At 39.6% G+C, this 13,828-nt stretch overlaps 1 protein-coding gene and 1 long non-coding RNA gene across 4 annotated transcripts in view; one reads left to right on the top strand and one right to left on the bottom strand.

Annotated features, from left to right (window-relative positions):
* The first annotated feature begins 466 nt into the window (after positions 1-466).
* The window catches only part of LOC121499797, a 42,237-nt gene continuing 28,875 nt past the window's right edge, over positions 467-13,828 (top strand). Inside the window, exon 1 of the long non-coding RNA XR_005990244.1 lies at positions 467-570. This is a non-coding gene — a long non-coding RNA (uncharacterized LOC121499797). The remainder of the gene's footprint in view (positions 571-13,828) is intronic.
* ELMOD1 (ELMO domain containing 1) overlaps positions 5,576-13,828 on the bottom strand; it is a 95,312-nt gene continuing 87,059 nt past the window's right edge. For all 3 annotated transcript variants that reach the window (XM_041770953.1, XM_041770955.1, XM_041770954.1), the window contains one exon: positions 5,576-6,988. In XM_041770953.1, the coding sequence (XP_041626887.1) occupies positions 6,816-6,988 (173 nt within the window). In that variant the 3' untranslated portion in view covers positions 5,576-6,815. The remainder of the gene's footprint in view (positions 6,989-13,828) is intronic.

Consider the following 13,828-nt stretch of genomic DNA (forward strand, 5'->3'; position numbering starts at 1 on the left):
AGAATGGCCTTCAGTGAGAGTGTGCATGTGGTGCAGCCCCAGCTTTGGCTTCTAAGAAGCGTTTGGGTTAGAAGGGCAGGCCATCCTCCTGTGTCCAAGCTGATGTCTTAGTTTGGGCTGCTGTAACAAAAATACCATAGGCTGGTGGCTTAAACAATTTATTTCTCATAGCTCGGAAGCTGGGAAGTCCACGGTCCAGGTGCCAGCAGATCTAGTGTCTGGTGAGGGCACTCATCTTGGTCTGCCAATGGCCATGCTCTCATTGTATCCCCAGGAGAGAGAGGGAGAGGGAGACAGGAGAAAGAGAGAAAGAGAAAAGAGATTCTCATGTCTCTTCTTACAAGGACTACTCCTATCCAGGAAGCCTGATTACCTAATCACTCCCCAAAGGCCCCACCTCCTACTACCATTACAGTGGGGTTTAGGATTGCAGCATATGAAGGGGACACAGTGTACTGAGAGGACACAGACATCCAGTCCATCACAGCCCTCCTCCTCCTCCATGTTGACTCCTGTCTGCAGTTCTGAGCAGATGACAACAGAACATGTAGTCCTTCTTTGCTTTCCAGGGTAAGTTGTGGGAAAACAAAGGGAATGTTTGATTTATTTCTAAACCATTAACAGTTGAGGCTTAGGTCTGGTCAGGTTTCAGTGGAGAGTGACCAGATCAATACCCTCTAGAGCAGTTCTTGTCAAACTGTAAAGTGCACACAAACCAGCTGGGAGAGTGTTACCTGATTCTTGTTCAGTAGGTCTGGAGAGAGGCTGCAATGATTCATCCCTAACAGTGCTCAGGTTGGTGGCCCAAAGACCACATTCGACAAGTGAGGCATTAGATTTAGACAATGAGGTCTGTGAGACCAAGGACACTGTCTTGTTTCCCATTTTATCCCCAGTCTTGGCATGATGCCTGGCACAAAGTGAGTTCTCAATAAATATTTGCTGAATTGAATTAATGGGAGACACTGGCTACAAGGACAAATTTTATAGCTTAATTTTCTGTTAGGCTGAGCTCATAGCCAAAAACAAATGGATAAGTACCCACCATAATTAAACATGTGTTTAACTAGTACTTTGGAGTTTCCTAAGCACTTTAATTGATGATAGCTTATTTGATTTTTACTCTTAACAATAATCCTCTGGAGAGGAGCTGTCATTATCTTTCAGATAGAGGTGATAAAAGCAAAGTCAGAGAGGGCAAGTCACTGGCCTAAGGAAGGCTAGCAGCAGGTACACTGCTGTGTGGGTCTTCTGAGTGCCAGTTTTTTTCTGCTGTACTTTGCAGAAATAATAAAAGCTTGACCAAAAGCAGATTATGTGACTTTTAGTATCATACAGCTGGAGGCTAATGATGTCCCTCTTTCTGGTTAATCGTCACACAGTTGGCATAGAAGAGCTAATATATTAAAATGTTAAATGTATGTGTGTGATGATGAGACTTGTCAAAAAAGAATTCACAAAGCTCTCTTTGGGCTGCTTGACCAAACTGCCTGTGCCTGAAGACTCTTCTCTTTCCCTTCAGAAGGGGTTGCTTCTATGCTTATCTTCTATTAGGACCAGAGATTTCCTCCCCAGGGTAACCAGTCCACACACCTCAAATCTGCAGGGGCAGGGCAGCTGGCAACCAAATCCAGACTGCCTGGCTACAGAGTGATCCTGTCAGATCACCACGTCTCCCATGGTTGCTTTTAGGCTTGCCCTAAAAGAAGGAGAGCAGCAGGGGGATGGGAGTTCTTCACCTGAACTCAGACTGCAGTGTGTCTAGCATAGCACACAGGCCCTGGTGTGCTATGGGATGTGAGATGCACTCATATCTTCCTTCCTCTTACTAATCCTTGATTTAGAAACGTCCTTAATAAAGTCTATTCTAAGACCCAAGCCTTGCGATGCTGTGGAGTTCTCATCTGGACTATTGTTATGGTAGATGGCAGTCTTTAAGGGACCTCCCTTAATCCACCTTGTATGATGGAGGGGCTTCAGCCCTTGTTTTACAAGCTATATCTCAGCTTTCTCTTCTCTTTGCCACACTTACCTCATCGCTGTAAACATTTTATTTATTTATTTATTTATTTATTTATTTATTTATTTATTTATTTATTTAAGAGACACACAGAGTGCATGCACACACACAGGCAGCAGGAGTGGCAGAAGAAGGAAACTCTCTAGCAGACTCCATGCTGAGCACAGAGCCCGAGGTGGGGCTCCATCTTGTGACCCTGAGATCATGACCTGAGCCAAACCAAGAGTAGGGTGCTTACTCAACTGAGTCACACTGGTGCCTCAGGATAAACTTTTCATCTATGGCCTCTTTTGCAAAGCAGACCACTGTGCTGGGTACATAATAGATAAAATAACAGGAAGGCACCGAGCCAGGTTTTTATTTTTATAACCCTGTCCTAACCTCTCTCTTAAGCATCTATGTAGGCATATTTCAGCTCGGGCTCTGCAGATCCACTGAGGAACCTCACTGAAGCTTCCCACAGGGGAGCCTGGAGGCGGTGTGCAGGCTTCCAGGACTCTTAGGGGAGACAGAAATTAGGAGAGAGCTGGTAGTCCTGTCAGAAATGTTCTTTGTGTTTCAAGGAAGAAATTCTAACCAAAAAAGGGGGAAGTCCTGAGGGGCAATATGGCAGCATTTGTGGTCTGCAACATAAGAATTTACCCTAAAGACACCTGAGCAAGAGCTGTTTACATGTATATTATAAACTGGGTGTGTGTGTGGGGGGGTGAGGGTGTATAGTGTATATGCATGTTTAAAATCTACCTTGGGCGATAGAAAATAGTTCCACTTAGGGAGACACCATAATGATTAAAGTCAGGGCTTAAGGCCTTGGGTTTAAGATCTAGCTGTGCCATTTACTTCTTTTCTGTACCTCTTGATCCCCTTTACCCATTTCACCCAGCTCCCCCCACCTGCTGGCAACCAGCAACCATGATATGTAGCTGTATCTGTGAGTTCAGGTTTTTTTTAGATTCCACATATAAGTGAGATCATAAAGTATTTGCCTTTTTCTGTCTTATTTTACTCAGCATAATGCTCTCAGGTTCCATCCATGTAGTCATGAATATCAGAAGTTTCTTCTTTTCTATGGCTGAATAATATTCCTGTGTGTATGTGTGTGTGTATAAAATACATGAATAAATAAAACATGGCATATATATATTCATCATTTGATGGACACTTAAGTTGTTTTCATGTCTTGGCTATTTTAAGTAATGCTCTAGTGAACTTGGGGGTACAGATATCTTTTTGAGTTAGTGCTTTCAATTCCTTTGAATAAATACTCAGAAGTGGAATTGCTGGATCATAGAGTAGTTCTATTTTTAATTTTTTGAGGATCCTCCATACTGTTTTCCAGAGCTGCTACACCAGCTTGCATTCCCACCCACAACGCACCCGGGTTCCCTTTTCTCCGCCTCCTCACCAACATTTTCCTATGAGAGGTGATATCTCACTTTCTTGAGACCTGTGGCAATATATTTGATTCTCTAAGCCTGTTCATCTAGAAAAAGAAGCAAAGAGTTTCACTTTGTATGTTGTTAAGGAGGTGAACTAATGCAGATGAAGGCTAGCATGGTCCTGGCACATAGCATCAGTAGTCACTAAATGTTAGCTCTTGAAATGCAATCTATACCAGAATCTCTTTCATTCTACTACTTGATGTTACACTTTATTCTGCTTTTCTGCCATTTTGTTTCCAGATTAGAGCAGTTACTTCAAGCTCCCTGGAGAATTAGAGGCATTGCTTTGATAGAATATGTCACTGTGGCTCAAAGTTTCCTAGATAGAACTGTGGTCCTAGATGACACTTTTTTTTCCCATCCCTCTTTTCTTCTGTTTCTCATCTCTGACCCCCACACTTCACCCTCTCTGATCCCCCCCTGATATTTCTTCAGTTTGGATCTGGCTCCATCTGCTTACAGATCAAGATAATTTATGGCCATAGAGTTTGATTGCTGGGTTTTGTTTCCCCACTGCTGACTTTCTGTAAGCCCAACCTATTCATGTGACCTTCTCAGATGAAGCTCATGCCTCTGATGGGTCTTTAAAATGTTGGGTAGTATCCTACATATCAAAATGTCTGTGTCCCTGTATGTACTTCTGCCAGAGGCTAGGACATGAAGAAATCAGGTTGCATTTAATCTGCATTGTGGGTAGACAGTCTACTTATGTCTGTCTCTTGGTCTCTCTCAGGCACCTAACATCTCAGTTTCCCTATACTGTCCCAGATTCACGCTGTTGTCCTAAAGAAATTATTAACAGTATCCTACTTTCCTCTCAAAAGTATCTTGAGCTTGGGAAGATATATTATAAGGTCATCCTACCTTTTGAGATAGGTATATATTTAAGTTTTGTTTCAAGTAGAAAAGATGATGGGTTATCAGGCAAAAAAATTTTTTTCAGTATTATAATAATAAGTGTGATAAAGCAAGTCAAATGGAAGTCATAATTTTCAAAAATGGCATTTCAAAGAGTTTTCTTTCTGTAGTGCAAACTGGAATGTGTTTTTATCATAGCAAGTAGTGTTTTGGAAAACTTGGAAGAGGCTTGCTACATAATTTACATTTTAAATGGTCAACCCTTGTTCAGTGGAATAAGGATAAGCAAGCTAAGAATGATCAAGGGGAAAACACATCACACATTTTTTTATGCTTTTGAAACCTTCTCCTCTTCTTTTTCTCACTTCACTTCATGTAACTGAGTAGAACGCATCTTTTACAAAGAAGTGTGAACAAGAAGTCTAATAATACTCAGAATTAGAAGGAGCTGGCAGTTTGTTCATCCTAAAATTGTACAGCCATATTAAGATACAACAGAGAGAAATTATGCAAGGAGCTGGAAGGGAAGACTCCCAGCTTTGTAACCATCAACTATCTCTACCTGAGCAGAAGAGACGTGAGTGGGTGTAAGTGCCACATACTATCAAACCAAGTCAGTGATGGGGCCCGTGGTGGATAGAGAGAGACAACACGCACGTGGCTGACAAGGGCTGTGCTGAGTTATGGAGTGCTGTCTGCACACACGGCTGCTGCAGCTGCGGCGGAGCTCAGGGCTCCCAAGACAGGCCGGTTCGCAGGTTCACACATTGTCGCCCATAGAGGAATCTATATTCCTGTCATTCCTCATGATACACATTGTGAGTTAATCAACTTCTTCCCTCCTCCGTTCTGTGGAAGGGCACAGGGCTGTAATAGATGCAATGCAAAATGCTGCCACCTGGTATGCAGCTGAAACAGAAAGTAGCACAATCCCAGAGGAGCTAGAATGGACGAGGAAACAAAAGGCAGCTTACGGCTGCCTTTATCAGGTGTCTGGCAGTAGACAAACCGGGCTTTATGGGAAGTTACAAAGAAGAAGCTGGATCTTATTCTTTCATTAGAGCACTATCAGGCCTCAAGATTAAATAAAGTAAGTCTCTCAGACATGACACACTCTAATCTACACCTGGTTACTCTGAGCGATGGCGTGATTTACATGCAGCTCCAGCTTGTCTTTGACATGCTACCCACTCACATATTTGCATATTCAGAAGCTATACAAGCACAAAAATATTAAAATGAAATTCACTATATGTTACAGTAGAATGACATGTAATTTATTCATATAACTGACAGTTAGGCAGTACTCAGACTTCATTTAAATAAGCAAGTGATTACACAAATGTCTAATAATACTAAAATTGATAGTCAGAAGGTATAAAATACCATGGGTATGAAATGCCATGGTAAATACTATTCAACAGACTACAATCATAATTCCAAACTAAATCATGGTTTTTGAAATGATCTTTAGCAGTTTTGGAATGATTTGATTTTTTTCCCCTTCCAAGCAATTTACTTTTTTCACTGATACAAGGCAAGGTCATTATTTTCAAGAACTATTACAGAAGGACACATTTTAGGTCCCTCTCTTGCAACACATTTTCTTGAAAAATTTTTTTTAATATAACCTCTTGACATTGAAAACAAACCAAGCACAGGTGCTTGGATCAGAACAGTGCCAGGGCGTAACTCTGAGTTCAGCAAGAGGCAGGCAGTGAAAAACCTTTTGAAGCTTTTGAAGTATGCATACTTCTTTTCTGAGGCTCCAAGCATCATAAACATATTTAGGCGTCCAAGCCAGTAAAATTATGGGAATAAAATAATCTGGTATCCATATGACTATGACACAGTTGCAACTGGGGGAAGTTACAATATAATTCTGCCACACTTCAAACAAAGACAGCACCTACCTAAATTTGCTTCTTGTCAGCCTCATTATATTTTCACGAAGCGCAGCTGTGTTTGCAGGAATGGTTTGGCTTATCATGTGTCTGTCTGTCTGTATTACTTGAAAGTCATATACTTTATGGAATGAGTATACTTTTAGTGGAATGAGATTCAAGCGTGACCTGGCCCGAAGAGCTAGCAACAGTGGTCATGAAACATATCAATAAATTAAAAGGCTTTCACAGAACAAGATTCAGCTAAATCTCTTACATACAAAATACAGCTAGAGAAATACAATTCTTCAATGCTGAATTACGAGGGGGAGGAAAACAATCTAAAAAAATAGAAAACTCTCTCCATACCTGGGTGTCAAGGCAAATGTAACACTGCATAATGCCACAATATGAACAGTCACTGGATGACAGGTACTCCAGAAATAGTGGTATCTGAGGGTCTGGTAATTATGACCAAGAGATGAAAATACTGTACCAAAAGGCATGCATACAATCATTGTGCATTCAGTGTGTGAGCTGGGACCTAAGCAGGGATCTAACACGACAATGAGGCAGTGTTCTGGGGGTATCCGTTAAAACCAGCATGGGTGACTACATGTTGATTAGACCTTCTGAGGCAGCAAAGTGTGGACACAATGCCATGTCTGGGTTCTGCAGCTGTTTTATGATCCTCTTGCGGAATTTCTCCCGCACACGATTAAATTCCATTATGTCCATGGGGTCCTCTTCAATCCAAAACTTATGGAACTCATGCATCAAATAGCCTGTTATAAATAAGACAGTGATAAGAATGCAGGAGAAAAAAAGAAGTCCTTAATCACATTCAGAATCACTAAATGCTGAAAGAGGTGTTGGACCAAATGACAGCAACCATGGAGCTCAAAGAAGAGATCACGATGCAGCAGGTATTACTGTTAAAGATTATTCTTTAAAACTAGTGCAGTAGAAGCTACGAATCTGCAAGATTTTTGCAATTGGTCCTGGAATTATTCTCACTCTTCCTAAGGAGGAAGATAAATCAATTGTGCCATCTCTTGAACATGAATCACATCTGGAATATAATCCTAAAGGCCAACAGTCACTACTTCATCCTTCCCCCCTGATTAAATTAACATAATGGTCTGACTTTTCAAAATTACTCCACTCACCTTTTTTTCTCTTGATATTTGAGTAAAGTTTTAAATTACTCTGACAAATCAAACAAATGTGTTCTGACAGTCTATTATGAGACAATAAAAATTGTAAATCAACTCTGAACACAGACTGGTCATTAAACTACATGAATTGTTAATAAGACCATCTTGCTCTGAAGCATGATGTCATATTGAAATACTCTTGTGTCTCAAAAATGTTATCACTGAATGATCTGGATTGGAAACATTTTTGGAATAAATGTTAAGTATTTGAATTTATTCACTGTGTTCTGTTCCCCCCACTGTGCACCCTCTCCCCACCAGATTCAGAATTGAAGTGTGAATAGCTTTTTAAAAAGACAGTAATAGATATTTGTATGTAGTAAACCTATTACAAGCTCAAGTGTCTCATTATGTATTAGAAAAAAGCATTTAAGGCTTTCCTTAAAGCATTAAAGCATTCCTAGTTAAAAAACCCAAATGTTATAGAAGCTTTTCTTAGTTTTAGCATTAGAGGGAGCAGAATATATTCTGGAGCCAGAAACCTGGTTTGAATCCTAGTTCTTCCACCTCCACAGGAAGCAGTGAGCAGCAGAAATGAGAGGGGGCATGGGAAGAGAATTTGGGAACAAGTATTCTCACTGCTAATAGTAAAAAAAAAAAAACAAAAAAAATTGTTTTTCTATTAAGTAGCTACTTACAAGAAAACCTTTAACATAGGTCCATAAACAGATTTTTTAAAATCTTTACCATATCTCACTGTAATACAAAATTAGAAGTGACCTTCTCTCCCACCCCCAACACACTTCCAGATATTGATCCACTTCCACAAACACACTAGTTTCTCATCTGTTAAATATGCTTATACATCTTTATGTATATGGTCTCTCTACAGCTACAGGAAGAAAGGTAGTAAGGAGAGAGTAAAGTTATTTTACTTTTTTTGGGATTTGACCATTGCATTTCTTTTACAATTGGATTATCTTTGGGCCCTCCACACATATTAACTGATGTGACAGTTTTTAGTATCTCTCGATGGGGACACACATCAACCTCACTCAAATACCTCTGGGCCATGGCCACTCTTATTATGGAACCTGATCACATCAGGGAAGTTCCAGATCACAGGTATCAGGCTGTCCTATCCATCTCTGTTTGCTCTGGTGCTTGGATTCCTGGAGGAAGCATCTGGCCTTGAGCTCTTCTGATGACAACGTTGACATTAGCCTGTCTCATGCATGAAGAACCTTATTTTTAAAGAGTTTTTCCTCATATTGGGCCAAAATCCGCTAACCTGTATTTCTTGGAACAGATTCAGTCCTTCTCCAACTCAAGTAATTGAAGTGTCTTTTATGCCCTGAGCTGCTCTTTTTTTCTGGGTTAAGCGTCCCTATTTTTCCTCACCATTTCTCACAGTCTGTTTTCTATTCTGGTTGTTTTAGTGCATACCAAGAGGAAGTCGTTTCCTCTGATTTCAGTATCTTATTCAACCAAAAGAATTCAATCATCTGTCCATTTCAGTGACTGAGAAAACTCCTAAAGTACCCTGCGGATGGTATGGGATACTCTTTAGAAGTGCAGAGCTCCCAGATCAACTATAGTTCAGTAAGATGAATCTCAGGGCACTAAAATATGAGATCCAGTGCTCTAAAAGATGCCCTCTTCTTAAGTTCCCTTGGCTTTTTTCTAAATATTATATTTTTTATGGTTTTAAGTGAAATCTATGACCATTTATACTTTCTTCTTCCTGTACTATATAAAATACATAATTTTTCTGACTTGGCCTCTGAGCTCTAATAAACACACCTGAGCTGTTTTGTATCTAGCGTCAGGCTTCTAATACTATGAATTAAAATCATACATGATGAGTTAAAAGCATCTCATGAGTGATAAGGTCTTTACCCTTATTGACAGTAATAAGAAGGTACTGTGAAAATTACCTTCTAATGAAGAATTCACTTTTATCATCATAATATAAAATATTCACCTTTCTACAGTGTGCTGGTATACTGGCAACTCATTCTAATGGTGATCTAGTAGAGTACAGAGTGTTAGAAGAAGGCAGACCCACTTGGTTTCCCCATTTTTCTACCCTACATGAAATTACAGAAATACATTTTGAAAAGTTTAAAAGATAGGCAAGGATAAGACTAGAGGTTGGGTGGTTAACAATCAGACACTATTCTCAGGATCCTTCCTCTTAGGTCTACAAAAGTGAAGCTGTGAAGCTTATAGACTCTATCCCATCAGGAAAATAGAGATTGAATAACATGATTTTAATCAAATTGCAGAAATGGTGGTTTGACTTTCAGGGTACATAATTACACAACTCCACTCATTTTTACATTACAGAGTGTTCATATATCCACTTGGTCAATTGGTCAGTTGGCTCATCTGCCAATTAACAAATATGCAACAGATACAAGAAAAAAGTAGAGTTTCTGTGCTCCCTACTTCTCTGTCTCCTGGAAAGAGATACCCTGGTAGACAATTCCAGCTGATGATTCATTCGGTAAGGAAGCTAACAAAATGGTGTGACAAGTAGAGGGAGGAAACAGAGGTCAGGCTATTGCTTACAGTCTCTTAATGAATTCTTAACAACAGCTTTGTGGAGTGGGTAGTGCAGATATAACTTTATTTAACAGATGACAACACTGGGCTTAGACAACATATTTGAATGGTGTACAATTACACAATATAGCCGGAAATTGGAAGTGAGAACCTGAAATCATCTGACTTTCTACTACTGTACCTTTCCCAGTGGCTTCTCTTCCTCTGGTTCCTATTCTTACTGAATAGTCCCTTCATCTGAAGGTCAAAAGAAAGATAATTATTTTTTCATCTTTTGGTCATTGTACTTTCCTGTGCTCACTGCACCTAGCCTTACTTCATTTCATTGGAGCTTTAGATTGAATGCAATTTTTGTAGCATACTGCCTTGGCAGTGCAGTATTCACTGAATAATACTATAAAGTCAGAATGATAGAGACATTATTTTCTTATATTTTTTCACCTAGATGAAAATACCTGTTTAGAATACTAATTTAGTTTTCCAAGCCAAGTCTGTAGTGTATTTGTTGTTGCTTGAATGTATCTTGGTTTTGCTTCACTGCATTCAGTTAGTAGACAGCAGAGACATAAGCAAGGACACAGGTAATTGCAAGAATATTACAGAGGAAACGTGCAGAACTGATCGTGTCTGATGGAGGAACAATGAATTCAGGGCATGCTTTGATTCCTCTGGAGAGGCATGAGTCCCTATGTGTACATCCCAATTCATAAGGGGATTGCTGTTCTTTCTAAAACCTGGTGAGGGCCTTGGGAAATAAGTATCCCTATTGCATGCTACTCACCTGGGCTAGGGCTCTCTTGAAAGCCTATCAGTTCAGGCCAATGCTAAATTTTTCGGGAGAAACAAGACTGCCTTTCTTCCACAAAAGACATTATCTAATATTTTAGCTTCCCTCCCTCTCTCCCTCTTTCTTTCTTTCCTTCCCTCCATTCCTTTCTTCCTTCCATCTACTTACCCACCCACCCATGCAACAAATGTTTCCTGAGTACTTACTCTGTACAAGGCTCTATGTTGATGATACAGTAGTGATCACAAACAACAAAATGCCTGTCTCTAAGTGTCAGTTCATACGATTCTAATTTTGATTTTCTCCTGCCAGAGCTCCCCCACTGGGTGGCTTTTATTTTCTCCTCAGTGCTCATGAATCCCAAATCTGTCCTTGTAATTCCTCATTTTCCATTATTAACAAGTCATAAAGTATATGTATTCTTAAATTTGCTCATTTTTATCTAAGTTACACATGCACATAGTTTAGAGTCATATAGTTTAACAAGTCTTGTTCCAGAAAACAGGCAAAAAACCAGCAGCACCTTCTGCCTTAATTACTGCTTCCCTTAATGGACATTTCAGCTCGTGCTGATTCTTTTAATTATTGACCCCCATAGCTCTTTATAACATGATTGCCATTGCTTGATTTTTTGGACTTCCTTTATAATAAGATGAAGATTTAGTTCCCTTTCACCCATTCCAACCACATTATCATGTATTTTCTAACAATTTTCTTTGTGTAGTATTACCAGCTTCCCTCTTTTTATTTACTTAGTTTTCACCCAGTTAACTCTAAACTATGCCATTGTCTTCACAGTGTGTTCAAGTGTGTTCAAACATGGTAGACATTCTATCAATTTCATATTCTTCAACTCTGCCAGAGCCTTCTAACCTGCTAAAATCTAGATTTATTATTCTCATCCTGCTGCACAGATACCACCTTGGGCTTTCCCTTCATCTTCATCCTTGAATATTCTCACTTGGTTCATATGATAGATTTCCTGCTCTGTGGACCCCATTTATTCCTTTCAGGATTACTCTCTTTGTGAAAGCATACACTTTAGGAGCTTCCTGTTAAAGGTACAAGGAGGTAAAATGTTTAAGACCTTGCATTTTAAAAATGTCTTTATTGTACTCTCACACTTAATTGGGAAGTTAGCCTGGATATAGAAATCTAAACTGAAATCATATGCCCTTAGATTAAAAAAATATATTCTCAAGTTTTTGAAGACATTATTCTACTGTCATCTAGAATTCAATGTTGCTGTTGAGAATTCCAGTGTCATCTTTTTTTTTTTTTTAATTCTTTTTTCCAGTGACATCTTGATTCCCAATTCTTCATGTTGTGGCAACTATGGAAATTTTTAGAACCATCTCTTTCTGTTATCATAAAATTTTACAATCATATGGACCTTGGTGTGAGTCTATTTTAATTTATTATGCTGGTTCTTACCAGTTTGTTTTTTTTAATTTTTAAAATTTTTTGGTTCTTACTAGTTTAAATATGAAAAGTCATCCTTTAGTTACTGGAAACTTTTCTTGATTTATTTCTTTGATTTCCTCTTTTTAATGTTATTGGTCTTTTTCCAATATTCTCTTTCTGGAAATTCCATTATTCATATATAAGAAGACTTCTAAAATGGTCCTTTAATATCTTGACTTTTATTTTCTATTTTTCATTTACACTTTTTGTTCTACTTTCTGGGAGTGTTTCCAGTTTTATCTTCAAATCCTTTTTGGTGATTTAATTTACACTATCTGATTTTTAATTTCTAAGAGCGCTCTTTTGTCTTCTGGATGTGTGTTCTGTAGCCTCTTGTTCTTGTTTTAAAATTAAAATTTCTTAATTCCCTGGGGATACTAGTGATACATATTTTTGAAGTTTTCCTCCCCTGCATAGTTTCTGTTTCCTTCTAGTGGTTTTATTTCTGCTTGTTTTGGACTCTCTTTCATGCTTGAGGCTTTCATCACTATTCTTGTTATCTAGTGCTGCTTATGAAATTATTCCAAAATCTAGTGGCTTTTAATACACTCATGAATTCAGTGGATTAGGAATTCAGAAAGGGCCTGGGAGGGATGGTTCCACACATCTGGAGTCTCAACTGGGAAGACCTGAAGGTGGGGTGACTTGATAGCTGGTGGCATGAATCATTTGGAGGTCTGTGGTGGACACTGGCTACCAGTTCGGACCTCATCTGGAGCTGTCTGTGAGATCACCTAGGTATGGCCACTCCATCTGTCCTAGACTTCCTCACAACATGTAGAGATCAGAACTGTTACACGATGGCTCATGCCTTCATGCCTCTCAGCTCAGTCTCTGAGAACCAGGTAAAACCCTTGTCTCACATAGTCTTGGAAGTCACATAGTGTCAATTCTGCTATACTCTACTGGCCAAACAACTGGTCAGCCCAGATTCAAAGGGTAAAAGGAACAAATAAACCCTCTCTTAGTGAATGGGAGGAGTGTCAAAGAATCTGAGGACATGTTTTGAACACTAAGACAGCTGATAATCCTTGGCTGTCTGAATATTTTTTACAAAATAAAAAGCCAGAGACTAAAAGCTTATTGGAAGCCCTGAGCATATAGGTAGGGCTTCTTGAATGTGAGCATGACTGTAGATTGATAATAGCTGGGTTGTTTCACTGAGGAGACCCAGAGGTCAGCATCTCGTAACCTCCTTTCTGTTGGGCTGCTCTGATAACCCAGAGAAGTTCCCATCAATCTTGTGACTGGCTGCCAAAGTTAGAGGAATGGCGAAGGAGGAGCCACCTGCATGATTCAGTCCTCATTAGCATTTTCAGTAAGGTTTGCCAGCAGCTGTACCTGCTGCTCATCAGACCACAGACCCTTTGTTTTCTCCTCTTTGGAGAATAATCTACCACACTCTCCTGGGGGGGGGGCGGGGGGGGGGGGACAAGGGAAGGACAGAAGCTATGTCCTAGGGAAGGGGATTTGGGCCTCTAAGAGTTTCTTAACATACTTTCAAGCAATCTTGCTGTTTTTGATCCTGCCTTCACTCCTATTTTCAGCACACCAAAATACTGCCAACTCCTGAACCTTTTGGGAGGTTCTGTGGAAATACATCAGATTGCTTCTTACCTTTCCACACTACCTATTTGGTATTTGCTTTC

The sequence above is a fragment of the Vulpes lagopus genome, chromosome 10 (assembly GCF_018345385.1).
Source record: "Vulpes lagopus strain Blue_001 chromosome 10, ASM1834538v1, whole genome shotgun sequence".
In the NCBI taxonomy this organism is placed as follows: Eukaryota; Metazoa; Chordata; class Mammalia; order Carnivora; family Canidae; genus Vulpes; species Vulpes lagopus.